Consider the following 16,004-nt stretch of genomic DNA (forward strand, 5'->3'; position numbering starts at 1 on the left):
TCGAGGATGTGGTGCAGTCTGATGTTGACTGCATCCTCCACAGACCTGTTTGCCCGGTAGGCAAACTGAAGAGGATCTAGCAGAGGTCCGGTGATGTTCTTTAGGTGGTTCACACAGCGCCTCCAATTAACCAGTGAAAGAATGTTTTGAGCATGTGGGAGGAAACCAGAGTACCCAGAGAAAATTCATGAGCAAACTGAACTGTGATTGAGATGCGCAACCCACTTTGCCATCAATGTAAGTTTTTTCGTTTAATTTAGTTGCTGTTGTAGGAATGGTTGGTAAAGCACAATACAGCCATAACAACATAGAATGTTGGATTTACTGATTTGCAGTAGGGATTTACTGATTTGCAGTAGCGACCCCTGAAGGAAAAAACCGACGGGAAAAGAAGAAGATATTGATTCACTTCCCCTCCAAAATATGCAATGGCACAAATGTTATGATGGTATCTCCCAACACTATAAAAGCATGATCGTGTATTCATAAATACTCCTCTGCATATTTATATTTGACTTACACAGCTGAGGAGACCAAAAGAAAAATCGGTTCAGGGTTTCATGAAGCCAACCTGTTTGTATTATAAATATATGAGGCTCCGGGTAGATTTTTGTCACAGACTTTCAAGACCCAAATGTTGAAGCAATGCTTGATTGGTTAAATTGTACCAACAGCCTGGTGTCTAACACTGTGTTTATACTGCAAACATCATAATGGATTTCCCATTTTGTTGTCACAGCTCATGATCCTGTTTGCAGTTAAAGCTAGAAACGGGGTAAACACAACGATTGTTCACATCGTAACAATTTTTTTTTGAAAAATGTGGTCGGCTTCACACAAAACGAGGACATAAAACATAATGGCACAAGACGTTATGGCATTATCAAGTATCAGTACTTGGTTCTTGGATGAGCACTGTACTCTAAAAAACAAATAAGAATAAATTGGTGTTCAGGCTGCATCGCTACCTAAAAGCCCTTGTTTCACTTCTAACAAGTAACTAATTCCATCTGTGAAAATTTTAAATCCCTCTTAAGACAGCACACATGCTCTCTTCAATGGCTTTAGAGACACCTGTTAACCAGGCCTTAGCTGACTTTGATTGAAGGGGAGCAATAATGAACCAATTATGCCCAAATATCATGATACTTGATGTGTACACCACTTTACTCAACTCAAACTGCCATACTAATGCAGATTCAAACAAGAGCATCTGTAGGGAAAACAACCAAAGCGCTAATATTCACGCAGACAGCCACAGAGATGCAATTCCAGCAATGCGTGTGAATGACTGGTTGACGGGACGTGAAAACAGCCATGTCTGCGCCTCAATGGCCTCCTCCCGGATGTTCCTTTGAGAGTCTGAATCAAGCAGCTGTCACAGAGACCACTACACTGATCGCAGTGTTCGCCCAAAGACATGCTCCTCATATTGTTCAAATGGCTCTCTCCCTGGCTCCCTTTCTTTCTCGCCATCAGCGGCAGCTCTGTCAGGTCAAACAAAAGACGCTGGATAACACTCGGCAATGGTACAGGAAGCAGCATCCTAACATACACGCGCACGCACACGTACTTGCACACACACACACAGGCACACTCAGACTCTGCATGCGTCCACTGTCTGAACTCGAACATGTACGTGTTCTGCCTACAGAACCTCTGTGGGTAGAATAAAATGTCACTCTCTAGGACTGAGCAGCCTAGAATAACTGCATGACATCATCCGGATTGAAAACTGATTTGACCTCAGATGATATGCGAATAATGTAAAATGTTGGATTTGATTTAGCTTTTTTAGTTTTGCAGTGGAGAAGTTTACATTTCACAGCAGCAAAGTTATGAAAGGAAGAGGAAAGAAAAGAAAGAAGTAGAAAAACAAAATAAAGGAGCTGCTGGAAAAACAGCCACCCACGTGCCGCCATCTTGAAGTCAAAAGAACAAAAAAAACTAAATAACAAATATGACAAAACAAAGACACAGAGTCATTCATTCTTAAGCACTTTCTGTACCCTTTGTTATATGAAGCTGTTCTAGATGAAAGAGGAGAGGATCAAAGCATCCTTTTCACAAGTGGCTCAGGGAGCATGTGTACTACAAGCTAAGTTTTGAAAGCAAACACAAAGCTGTAGCATCCATTGATGAAAAGAGATAGTCTCACATCTCCTGCCCCACGTAAATCCGCTTTAATTCCAAGCCGCGACAGTTCCACATATGCATCGACACTCTGCGCTGACGCTCCTTTCTTCTCATCGCGGGCTCCTCAAGCTATGCATCCATGCATTCAACAGTAGCCAAAATGGAACTGTATTGTGCCACTGAGCAGTTTTTTTGACGATACTACTGCAGCGTGTTCTACCGGAAACAAATTCCTTGTGTGTTCTACATACTTGGCAATAAAGATGATTCTGATTCTGATACAGCCGCAGACTGTCCAACAGCACCGACCTTTCCGCAGAACAAATCAGGGCTGTGAAGATGCTGCCCATTATAGGCGCAAAAAAAAAAGCACTATCTCCTCATAGCTGTCCAACGATGACAGTCAAATGGCACCGACATTCCTCCCAATCAAAAATAGTACTAGCATATTCGTGCTGCCGAAAAGGCGCAACCGCTTAGCATAGTCTTCTCAATGAATGTCGTGGCCAAAAATGCTGAAAAACAATCCGTATCCATTCCACACGACGCACAACAACACAAAGTGACAAAAGAAAAAACAAAAACAAGACAAAAACAACAAAAAAGCAAGGCTCATAAGAGCACTAGCTGATGGCTGTCGACTCGGGCGCCATCTTAGACTTCTATGTTATCGTGAATATTAGTTATAGATGATGAGTTAATCAACTCCTGTTTTCATGTCAGTGTTGTAATGAACGATCTGGAAGAACCACAACTAAGGTGTGTATGGAGAGAGCTCACTTGCAATGCAGGATGGTCCACTTTGCTTCGAGACACGGTGAGTCAACCATACATTCCGCATGATAAACTGAAGCCAGAACCATGATGAACCTATTACCTGATTAATGTGCCCATTCCTAACTCGGAGGTCATGAAGTGTCGAGCGACACCAAATTTTCTATTTGACTTGTAAAACATCCTAACCTACTGGAACAGACAGTACGTACTGCTCCTTTCAAAAATATGGAACAAGTATTCGAAATGATCACATTTTTCACCACGGCAAGCAAAGCTGCCGAACGTGGGGCTTTGCCCCAATGCAAGTTGACCGTAACAGCCCACCCCCCCAAAAAAAAATCTTACATCTGAATTGTTTTTTTTTCTTCCAGGTTTTGAGTTAACCATCAACAAATGATACATCTGTCATGCTTTGGGTTTGGTTTTGTTTCATGTTATGCTTTGTTTGCTCATGGTTCATGTCTTGTCCTGTCTCATTTGGTTATCATGTCCACCACGTCGGTTTGTTTGTTTTTAGTTCCCTGCTTTTGTTTTGTCTTTGCTGGATCATTGTTGCTTGTTATATGTGTTTTATTTCCAGTGTTTTGCTTGTTCGTTTGGGTTTTGAGTTTATTAGGACTTGGATTTTGTACTTTGATCATATCCCAGTGGGACTGCTATTATTTTTGTGCATAAATGTCCGCACTGCACTCATGGCTTGCTTCCCTGAATTTGGGTCCTCAGCGCTGCCTCCGTCATGAATACACAGAAACTGGTTCTGTTGTTTTTATGTAATCGGATCACGAACAGTGACCCAAAAATAACCTCTTGCCTTGCATTTCTGATGAAGATTTTTATTTAAAAAAAAACGAGTAAAACTCACCTAATCCAGATGTGTAGATGGCCTTCACTGATTTTTTCATCTTGTAGAGAACACTGCGATCCACATCTAAGGCCTGAAACGGACACAAATAAACAAGAAAATGTGAGACATTCAAGTGAAAAGGTCACACAAACTAATAGTGGAGATTGCAGTAATTCATGTCATCATTAATTCCCCAACTGAAGCTAATAAATGATAGCGCGCTGCATTTCAGAATAGCTGCGCATGTGTTGCTCCTTTGTACTTCACACTCTACATGCATGTGGAGGGCACAGTAGGTGTGGTGTAGACACTGACTGCAAAGTAATAAATTATTCAAGCGGCGCTAAAAATAGACAGTACTGTGTTTTATGGGGTGTGTGATTGTGTGTTTGTTGGTGTGTAAGCAGCTTCGATGACAGTAGTTAGCCACAATAACACTCATTACACTCAAGACAAAGATGAGGAAGTCCAGTTCGTGTCATTCAGTGAGCTAACTAAAATAGAAGCACTGTAATGTCCACCACTTCTACTGTGGGGTTGTATATTATTAAAGATAAACTGGTGACATGTTTTTCTACGATACTTCCCCCTCTCTTTTTAATATGTATCAGAAGCTCCCCACATTTTGCATGCAAGAATCTAAATTTTACATTGATTCAGCCACAGTATCTACAATACTGTACACACACACACACACACACACACACACACACACACACACACACACACACACACACACACACACACACACACACACGCACACACACACACACACACTCACTTATATTTTAAGTGATGAATAAGACAGTAAGATCATGCATAGCTTTGTTTGAGACATTTGTTAACTTTGCACATCATCAAGCCGCCAATTTAAATACAGTACAATGATTTGAATAGAGTTTACAGTGAATTATCATAATATTTCTAATAACTGGCCTCCTTGTGTGAAGTTAGCATATTTCCCTGATGCTTGCCTAACTGTACTTCATCTTTCTCACTTGTTTCAAAAAAATGCTCAGACTCAAAATTAACCATAGACGTGACTACACAAGACAAAGGTTTGTTTTTATATGGAGGAGTTTTTTGTAGTAACATGTAGTATTCTCTGCAGTTGTACATGTAAATGTCTTTAGAGAGCATATATTTTATTAACTGAATCAACTTACGAACAAATTCAACTTACGACCGACCGTTCAGAACGTATCTCGTTCGTAATTTTGGGGAGCGTCTGTATAGCGTAGCTATCGTTTAGCTCTGGATGATCAATCGAGTGGTGTCTGTTGACTGCTGGGCGACTGCTTCAATTTACCTACCTCTCACGCAAAGAGGTGGGGTACACTGCACCCTCATTAGAACAAGCGCTCCGGAAAATAGCTTAAAAAAATACTGAATTAACCATACATATACCGTACACACAATTTATTTTTCCAACAGGGCAAATGCATGTAAATATCATGGTTTACCTTCTTGGGCGCCTGTTAAATGTGTAATTTGTGTCATGTGTCATTATCCAATTATTTGCGTCTCCCGCGGAGAAAGACAGGGAAATTCACAGCTCAGATTGAACACAACCCACGGTATAAACAAAAGGGAAGTTATCACAATAAAGGCAAAGAACGTCTTGCTTTTTACACAAAGCAAGACTACCAATGGTGGTGGACTGTTTCCAACTGTCAAAGATTGTTGTGAAGATAACGGCTATATCCAAGGACTCAACCTTGACAATGAAAACTAATATTGTGGTGTGACTTTCAGCATGTTGAAGGATTGGCAGCGGATATGCATTCAATCCCCTTTCAACATGAGACTCATGGAACAAAGTTGTCGGTTTTCATGATCAGCCTCGGTCTCCAGACCATTCTTTTAAGGGTTTCAGTCGGGGCTCGTCTTCGTCGCTGCGCTCCTAATTTGCCTGGCGAACAATAAAATGTCAATGTTCATGATTTACAGACACATATACAGTATTTGTTAGAATTTTTTCCTAGACTACAGTAAAGTCTCGTTATATCGATATCGGATATATCGATAGTCCCGGTTATATCGATACTATTTCTATGCACGCACGGAGAAAATTACATGCAAACAGGGTCGGATATATCGATAGTCCCGGTTATATCGATATTTTTTCGGACTCCCTTGAATATCGATATAACGAGACTTTACTGTAATTAAATACGTACAGTGCAATCTTCAATGAAGAACACCAAACCCAGTATAACAACCTGAATTTAAAGGACAACCGACATCACTTTTTTGTTTCCTAACTGACATCAGAAAAACGTTTTATAGCATCTAAAATACCCAAAACACGCAGGCTGATACTTTTAGTCAAATGCAAAACACCAATAAAAATGACTTAAGTGTCCAAAATCTGCAAAAAATTGAGCTGCGAATAGGGCATTTTCCCGCCAGTCCCGCCGCCAGTTCGTGACGTCACGCTGAGACGTTTTGCATTGCTCGAGAATCAAAACAATGGCTTCAGATTCTGAGAATATGCTTTCTTGTTACGCATCCAGTTATGAATATGATTTAACTAGTTCTGAAGAGGAAAGTATAAATGTTTGCAATCGATTAAAGGAGGTCTTCCGGTCATTTTGAGTGATCAAGACTGATGTGTAGCGTCACAGAAAATGCAGATCATGGCGTATTCCGTTGGAAATTGGTTGATTCTTCACCTTGGAATTTTTGTCAGCGAATATCTAATAGTTGTCTCTGTGTAACGCACAACGATTCACCATTGCGTTATTTATGTGTTTTCCTTCTAATTTCGCCATCAACACGGATCAACACGAAGTTTTCAGACCAAACAAAGCACCGCAAAATGCATTGAGGTGATGCAAGGTATGTCCTTTCTCGCTCAGAGGCGTTCCTTCAGTGACGTAGGGTGAGGACTCGTCACCAACTCAAAAACAAGACTTCCGGAATATTCAACGTGAATCTTAAAACGTAAAATATAGCGATATGCGGTGGAATGTTTGTAAAATACACTCAGTAGAAGTCATTTGAAGCAATTTTACAAATTATGGACACAACTTGTCCGGAGACGTTGGTTGTCCTTTAAATCCAACATTTTCTGAAGTGGTGTCAATGTTGTTTTATCTGTATTTCCGTGTACCAGAAGGATAACATGATAGAGAAACATGATGTCAACCACTGAACCGAGAAACAACCTCTCAACATGGGGGGATTTTTTTTAACAGTGGTTACCCTCTCTTTATACTTGTATGACTGCTAAGAACGTTAATGAGTTACCTAAATCATTTGTGAAGAGTACTGTTTGGGCTATAACAAGATATGCACTGAAAAACGTTGTTTTGGCAAAGACAGATCTTGGGGGTCTTTGCAGATTCGGCAAGCAGACACACACCACAGGATTTCTTCCAAGTGAGCCAGCACGACAGAGTTTAATCAGGCTTGGGGAAAAAAGGGTGTAGTGAATACAAGAAAGACGCCAGGTATTGAGTGCATCTTGGCAAAGAAAAACGTTCATCTAGAAAACAACCCATTTAACCTTAAGAGGGGCCATTGGAGACCACTTACCTCCTAACATCAGCTAAGGAAGTTGTACCCATCAGTTGGATGATGGGCTCACTTAACCTCTGCTTGACCGCAACAATGTAATCACCCCGCAAATCCATTTGACAAGTCCACGTTGTAATGCACGGCCACACACAGAATCAGCCAGGAGATGGCAAAGTCTATCAATATAAAAAAGTCAAATCGCTTTCTCGTGTTTGCCACTCTTTTGACTTCAGACAAGAGACAGGACCCTTCTTGTTTGTAGTGCAGGCTCCGCTCTAAAATTAGCTGGTTTCAACCCAGAAACTTTTAGCAGGGGGATTCCACTGCCTTGGTGGCTTCCGAAAAATGGAGGAGCCAGAGAATCTATACACAGTAGAAGCTACTAAAACAACGCTCACTGCAGCATCAACATTTCCCTCAAAAGCAGCTCCAAATCTGTTTGACTCAAGAAAATAATACATGACATCATCATGACTAAGTGCTTACAATCAGGCACCATCCATTTCAAGACATCTACAAACACTATCAAAGCATGGCATAAATGGGCCACATTTCTGATATTATGTTTCCCGACTTTCAGGGTAAAGTATGTTAAGTGAGGAGGATAGTAGGTGTAAGTGTGTAAACTCAGGTCATGCGTGGTAAGTTACTTGACAGTGTAATTCAGTATAAGCTCATTCATGCCTGGTTCTAATCGAAAGTGTCCATGTCATTACATAGCACAAATCTCTATTTAGGCTGCAAATAATCTAAATTACAAGAACAAATAGAAATTGATTGTAGTCTTCTATCAAGGTCAAATTTTCCAAATAATGATTATCGGTACTCAGTCATAAGCCGATACTGCTCCACTTCAGTACTGGAGATTTTGGTCACACACATCTCCAAATGAATGCTTACTGCAATTTGCAACACTTCCCTCAATTGGGCCCAGTGCAAGATGTCTGGAAGTGAAATACAGTACAGTGAGACCTCAACTTACGAATGAATGCCTTATAATATGAACTTTTCATCATACGAACGTCAAATTTATGAAAATTAAGCCTTATAATAAGCACTATTTTCATAATACACACCCACCATGGCCGGTCCATCAAGCACACGACCTTCGGATCTGGCGGAGTGATCCTCGGCGGAAGCACACGACCGAACAGCGCTCCAGCCGGCGCTCCTTTCCACACCCCCTCTCTCTGAATTCACACGTCCATCGCCTCCGAGGAGCTTTTTGCAGATAATTTTACTATTATGGGACTGGAAAATAAACACCACAGGCTCGTGTTAAGCCTCAGTTCAAATGTGGTGCGTTACTATGAATAAATTGAAGAAACTACTAGCCGTACACGTCTACTCTGCTCTGTTTGTCTGTTTATAATAGCGCACGACTTCTTATGACTCTAGGCTGTTTGGAAAACATTGTCTAACTGAATAAGCAGGCGACAAACACTTGCCAACGTTTCTGTGTTGCAACACTTGAACGCACCCCCTGTCAAGATGCGATAGAAGTGATTGTGATTGGCTAAAGGGTAGAATTATGTGTCATGGTGTTTTCACACACACCGGAACAGCGTGTCAATAGTCACGCTAAATTGTCACGTGCGAGTTGACAGCTCGGGCGTGGCCGCCGCTCGCGACACTTCAATTTCATTTCATTTCAACAAGTCACTGTCACCTCACTAGTGACATGATTACGACCCAAGCGCATCGCTATGTCTTGTGCTGGCAAATCCAACAGTTTGCTTTCCACGAGGTGATTGTTAGACGCGAGTGTGCCATTTTATTCGCCCCGCCCGCCGTCTTTTGTCACGTTTTATTCCGCGTCCGTGGAATCATCCGACTCGTGCCTTGTTTTCATAAAATCTCTGCCAGCACCTACGGGACTCGAACTGAATGCAGATGACATCGAGGAGCTTGTTGCTGACCATAATGAGGTCATCAACACAGAGAATTTGATTTGCCTTCAAGAGGACAAGCAGAAGCAGGCCATTCAACAGTTGATGTGCAGGCTTTTATTGAGCAGTTCCATCCAGAAAAGGCTATGAGAATCATCAACATGATGAATGATAATGTGATGCCTCAGTTTTGTAAGGCCTTACAAGTCAGAAAGCAACAGGTGTCAATTAAGAGCCATCAATGACCATCACAAATGTAAATAAAGTGACTTTATTATACAGTGCAGTGTATTTCTTTCATTACAATACAATAGCACATTTATTATACATAGGATAAGGTAGGTTGTGTGTAGTTTTGGGCTTATTTAGTTGAAAAGTATATTTTATGGAAACCCGGGAACGGATTATTCCCATTTTAATGGTTTCCTATGGGATTTTTTTTTTTTTTTTGAGATACACACTTTTTGCCTCGCACACTCTGTCTGGGAACCAATTAAGTTCCTATTCCCCAGTGGTCACTAAATCTGAATTGGTTTGTTTTTGGCCACTTGTGACGATTCACCAACTTTTGTGAAATTTGTTTGCACCGGTTTGGTGTAAATTTGCAATGAAATTCACACATCAAATAATGATTCAAAGTATTCATGTGACCTAATTTGAATCCTTGAGGAGATTGAGGAGGCCATTACTGTTTTTTTCTTATTGTTATTAAGTTATCCAAACAACTTTCAAGTATTTGTATTTGTAGAATGTTTTTACTAATTTAAGCACCACCTCCCTTTGTTGTATTTCTTTATTTTTTTACAATTAAGCATCACCGACAATAGCAGCTCCCATCCAGCTGTGCTGTTTAACTTCTTGCTCTCCTCCCATTTGATGACATTCCTGCACGATTACATGATGGAATGACTGACAGAGATTGTTTGTACCTGCGATGACAACATGTCTGCAACGCAAGAAGGTATACCACTTTCTTCAAAGACCCAGTTGGAATTCTGCATCCAGATAAACAGAAATGAAAATTTTAAACTTCAAAGGAATCCTCTTCAGTCTGATATGACTCGGCAACTCTAGTCATTTACATACAGTAGTTAGATGAGATCAGGCAATTAGAAGGCAACAATCTGGGATTTCATTATCCCGTATATTTAAGTCAATGAGTTGCAAGATGTATTGTGGGGGAAAAAAAAAACAGAGACGACTCAAAATGTGTCAAACTCGGTCAAACTACTTCAACATATTGAATGGGGAGCATCTTGAAGGACACATGCAGAACACTGCATGGTTGTTCTCCACCTGAGTTCTCCTGTTCAGTCAAAACTGCATTCCTCAACACCACATGTTGGCACTGAATGTAGACACAGCAGTGTTCGTCTTGCAAAAAAAAGCTGTGACTCATTAGAAACATATGTCAAATATACAGTTCCACCTCGCAGGCCCGGAATAATCCCCCGGGCAGAAAGCGGAAGAGATGAGACAATGCGACAGTCGGGCTGTTACAAATACAGTAAAGTCTCGTTATATCGATATTCAAGGGAGTCCGAAAAATATCGATATAACTGGGACTATCGATATATCCGACCCTGTTTGCATGTAATTTTCTCCGTGCGTGCATAGAAATAGTATCGATATAACCGGGACTATCGATATATCCGATATCGATATAACGAGACTTTACTGTATGTTCTGTTACGGCTAACTCATTTGAAAGTCTGATGATAGAAGCAAGTGAATTTGGATTTTCAGTGAATGTGATGCAACTCAAAAGGGGGAAGAGTCCCCAAAACAAAATTTCTGTTCAGAGAAGTGAGCGAGAAAATTAATATTTGGCCTAATTTTGGAAACCGAAATTGTCTCAGTAATCTTGTCAAAAGTGCTGGAAAAAGATCGGAAAGTCAGAACCTCATGTCTTTTGATAATAGACATGTCCCGAGGAATTGTAACAGAATTTCAAACTATCCTAATCATCCACTCCAAAAGGAGTATGAGCTATTAACCTCAGGCCATTGTGTTAGTGGCTCCAAAGAGGAGGGCAAAGATGTCAATTGTCTCGGAAGCACAATTTGAATTTTAAAACCACAAGTTGAGCAAAATTTTATCCATCCATTTTCTGATCCGCTCAGCGGGCGTGATGGACCCTATCCCAATTGTCTTTGGACAGTAGGCGGGGGACACCTTGAATTGGTTGCGGGCCAATCCCAGGGCACACATAGACAAACAACTATCCGCACTCACACTCACACCTAGGGACAATTTCAAGTGTTCAAGTGTTTCAGCGTGCCATGAATGTTTTTATAATGTAGTCGGAAACCGGACTACTGGGAGAAATCCCAAGCAGGTATAGGGGAGAATATAAACTCCACACAGGAAGCCAGAATTCAATTCTGCACTGTGATGCCGAGACACTAAACAGTCGACGTGGGTGGTTGATTGGTTGGCTAGGTTTTGCACAGCAAAATGTTTCAGTTAAAGGACAACCGACAGCATTTTTTTTTTGTTTCATAACTGACATCAGAAAAATGTCTTGTAGCATCTAAAATACCTAAAACACGCAGGCTGATATTTTTAGTCAAATGCAAAACACAAATAAAAATGACTTAAAGTGTACTAAAACTGCAACAAATGAGCTGTGAATTGCGGATTTTCAGAAAGTCCCGCCCCCAATGTGTGATGTCACGCCAAGACGTCTTGCCTTGCTCGAGAATCAAAACAATGGCTTCAGATTCTGAGAAGATGCTTTCTTGTTACTCATCCAGTGATGAATATGATTCAAATAGTTCTGAAGAGGAAAGCATAAATGTTTGCAATCGATTAAAGGAGTACTCCCATATCAATTCGAGCTGTCAATGACAGCAATGTAGCACCCAGAAAATGCAGAAGATGGCGCCCAAGCTCCGTTGGAAATGGGCTGATTTGTTTGCCGGGAATTTGTGTCAGTGAATATCAAATAGTTGTCGCGTTATTTATGTGTTTTCCTTCTAATTTCACCATCAACACAGATCAACACGAACTTTTCAGACCAAAGTACCGCAAAATGCATTGTGTGTCGCTTTCTCGGTCAGGGGCGTTCCAGACGTGACGTCACGTGGGCATCGTCATCAACTCGAAAACAAGACTTCCTGAATTTCAGCGCGAGTCTAAAAATGTAAAATATAGCTATATGTGGTGGAATCTTTGTAAAATACGCTCAGTAGAAGTCATTTGAAGTGATTTTACAAATTATGGACACAACTTGTCCGGAGGAGTCGGTTGTCCTTGAAAGATTTGTCAATGTCAACTTGGAAGGTGTTTTTTGGCACAACTCCAAAGGTGTTTAAATGTCCCGTCTTGCTTCTCGTTGTACTTTATTGTTCCTCAACAATCTCGGTCAAGGTAGCAACAGCTCGAGGGCTTGCTGCAAGCTGCCAAAAGTCACGCTGGGATGTCAACATCAGCTGCAGTGCAAAGAGAAAACAAACTCTCATGTTTACTGCTGAGACATATTACAAGGACCTGGATGAGTCATTTGTTTTGTTTGGTTTTCCCAGGCGACTGAGGCATTTCTACAAAGGCTTTTCCATCATTCTGAGCATATTTCAATCCCATCTGTTAGATTATGAAACACAAAAATGGTGAAGATCCGATGGCACCTTGGACTGTTGGGGTATTTTAAAAATGTGCTGGTTTTTGAAAGGCGAAACAGTTGAAGTCACCTTGGAGATTCACTTCGGCTTTTTCACATGAACATATGCATCAACCCCACGGTGTCAAAGCAGCAATGGGAGCTGTGACTGTACGCTTAAACAGAGCGTGACAGTGGGAGAGTTGCAGGGTAAATGGTGCATGCATATCTCCTTCTAATCTGCGAGGATATCAGGCAATTTTACGGTTAAAGGAAAAGGGAGGAGGCCGTAGTATGCCAATATTGCAACTTTTTGGCAACAGCTGATGTATTCACGGTCTCTAAAAAGCAATAATCTTATGACGGCTGGATTTGCTTGTGCCTTTTGATCACCAAGCAAATTCGTCCATTTGAAGCCACAGTCCCCAAAATAACTACGCAGTGGATGGTTGATGAAAAGGTTTCTTCAGCCGTCATCTGTACTTCTTTGAAGGTGTCGGATGTTTCGCTTCTTATCCAAGAAACTTCGTCAGCAAACTAAAGTCTTAATGGTAGTTTAGGCCTGCTATATATATCCCTACTGCCCAGACATGGTGGTGCCGGACTCTGCTATGATAGGTCCCTGCTCTCAGGTTGGGGGTAGCAGAGGACTACTCCCTGCAGCTCCACTGATTGTTCCTATTGTTCTGACTAACGACTGGCCTGATTGCCCCTCTTCCACTGGTATCACCTCATCAGTATTACTAATCCTATGTTGCCTAAGCAGGCTATTGTATGAACGATCCAAATTGAAGCTTACCCCACCATATCGGTTTAATGAAGGTTTAGCTGTTTTATGAAAATCGCTTCTTTTACTCCCCTTTCAAACCACCTGTGTTCTTTCGCTAACATTCTAACCTCATTGTCGTCAAATGAGTGGTTGCTCGCTTTTAGGTGCATATGTACTGCCGATTGAGGCCCACTAGTATTATGCCTGCGATGTTGATAAAGTCTTTTTTGAGAATGTGTTTAGTCTCCCCAATATACTGCTCTTTTCATCGATGGACCACTCCTGTACAACTGAGAGCTTACACAGACGTACGCAGTGGATTATATTTGTCGCATTTTATTTGTCATAATTCAGTGAACCTGATTTTATTCATACTGCTCAAAGAGCAAACCTTGATTTATGGCAAAACTTCTCCATAAAGAGAAGAATTCTAGCTCACGTCTTTGAGTGAAAGTGCCACCAAGACTTCACATCTTGGAAGGAGTCTCCGTCCCAATCGCCCACGTAAACAGCCCGAAGAGTGGATGGGACTCGAAATTAATAATGGACTTCATTAAGGACAAAGTGCAGCCTATCAAAATACAACAGCGGTTGTCTCAGGAAATCTGGGAGCGGAGAGACTGATGGATGGCTTTTCACACACCCCTCCTCCCCACATACATTCACACAGCACCACCAAGTTACATTCACCAGTGTCACATCGAGCCTTTGAACTTTTCTCGAGCTTTGCACTGATTGGGTCCGGACGGTAACCTTTCCCATTAAAAGAAGCCAGATCGAAGCTTCTGAAAAATGTTAGAGTGGGTCTCCATATGATAACGCTAACTCAACAGTAGCAGTTAGGCTGTTGCAACAGCTCTTACTTCAAACCAAGAACCATACAGGAATGAGCAATAAATCTTCTTTTCCTTTTGGCTTTTCCCTTCAGGGGTCGCCACAGTGAATTAGTGTCCTCCATCTAACCCAGTTTTCTGCATCCTCTTCACTCAAACCAGCGACCTTCATATCCCCTTTGACAACATCCATAAACCTGCTCTTAGGTCTTCCTTTTGGTCTTCTGCCTGGCAGTTCAAGGCTCAGCATCCTTCTCCCGATATAGTCACTCTCTCTCTCCTCTGGACATGTCCAAACCATCTCAGTCTGGCCTCTTTGACTTTCTCTCCAAAGTCAAAGTCAGCTTTATCGTCAAATATGCTAATATGCATGACATACAGCATAAATGAAATTATTGTCATCTCGGACCCAGCGTGCCAGGCACAAAGCCTCTAATATGAGTTGTCCCTCTGATATACTCATCCCTGATCCTATCCAACCTGGTCAATCCCAAAGGAAACCTCAACATCGTCATCTCTGCTACCTCCGACTCTGCTTCCTGTCTTTTCTTCAGTGGCATTGTCTTCAGTCCAAACATCATAGGTGGTCTCACCACCGTTTTATACACCTTTCCTTCCCATCTTCGCTGAAACCTTTCTATCACACAACACACCTGACATTTTTCTCCAGCCGTTCCAGACAATAAATACCAATAAATAAATGAATACATAAAAACACTGAACAATAGTTTGGCAGTAACTTTAAATGGGAACATACTTATGTTTTTTTAATATGAGCAGATTGCATTTGAAGAATTTAGTAGAACATATTTTTGGCCAAGTTAATGACAGGGACCTGAAGCAGTGTTTTTATTGAACAATAAAATGTGACAATATTAATTATATTTTTAATCCATCTGCATTTTCTAACATTAACATTGCATATCACAGAAAAGTGTATTTTCTTGTCCCGAAACAGACCTGGAGTCATGTTTTTTTTAATTTACATATTAATGTACATTTCACCCCCACCCCCACCCCATCCCTTTTCAATTGCTGCTGTGGACTGCAAATTTCCCCATTGTGGGACGAATAAAGGTATTCTGATTCTGATTCTGATTTTGATTCATCAACTGTGATGTGATTTTGAAAACATTTATCAAGCAGACTTCAGAAGTAAGAATCAAGACTCTGGCCTTTATTGGGAAAGATTATTGTTAATCATTTAGAAAAGATATATTTAACTTTTTATATTTGTGACTATTCTGACATTGATTTAACTAATTATTTTACAGTGCAAAGTTGGGCACCCATTTTCCATGTCTGCTACTTTTTGTCTCAGTGCTCACCAAATCACAATGATATTGTCCTGTGTTGTTTTTAATTTCTTTCTGCTGTGCATCTGCGCGTGGCGTAGTAGGAAGGACATCTATGCACATTTTTCAATGGTTTTAAGAACACGTATTCGAGTTAGTCGAGTCAAAATTGTAAATGACAGCTTCTTATTCTTAAAAGGATAAAGGTGAAAACCTTTTAACTCTTACCAAGGATGTTGTGTCAATCTCATTACTTTTTTGTCAGCATATTCATCAACACACGGCTGGATGTAGACAAGTGTGGCTGCAGCTAGACACAAGCACTGCGCTAATCCTGC

The 16,004-nt window shown here is 41.0% G+C and overlaps 1 protein-coding gene across 2 annotated transcripts in view; it reads right to left on the minus strand.

Annotated features, from left to right (window-relative positions):
* The window catches only part of asap2a (ArfGAP with SH3 domain, ankyrin repeat and PH domain 2a), a 55,321-nt gene that overhangs the window by 29,006 nt on the left and 10,311 nt on the right, over positions 1-16,004 (minus strand). For both annotated transcript variants that reach the window (XM_089004577.1, XM_089004576.1), the window contains exon 2: positions 3,776-3,848. In XM_089004577.1, the coding sequence (XP_088860703.1) occupies positions 3,776-3,848 (73 nt within the window). The remainder of the gene's footprint in view (positions 1-3,775; positions 3,849-16,004) is intronic.

Source organism: Hippocampus bargibanti, linkage group LG09 (genome assembly GCF_051943395.1).
Source record: "Hippocampus bargibanti isolate YZ-2025 linkage group LG09, ASM5194339v1, whole genome shotgun sequence".
NCBI lineage: Eukaryota > Metazoa > Chordata > Actinopteri > Syngnathiformes > Syngnathidae > Hippocampus > Hippocampus bargibanti.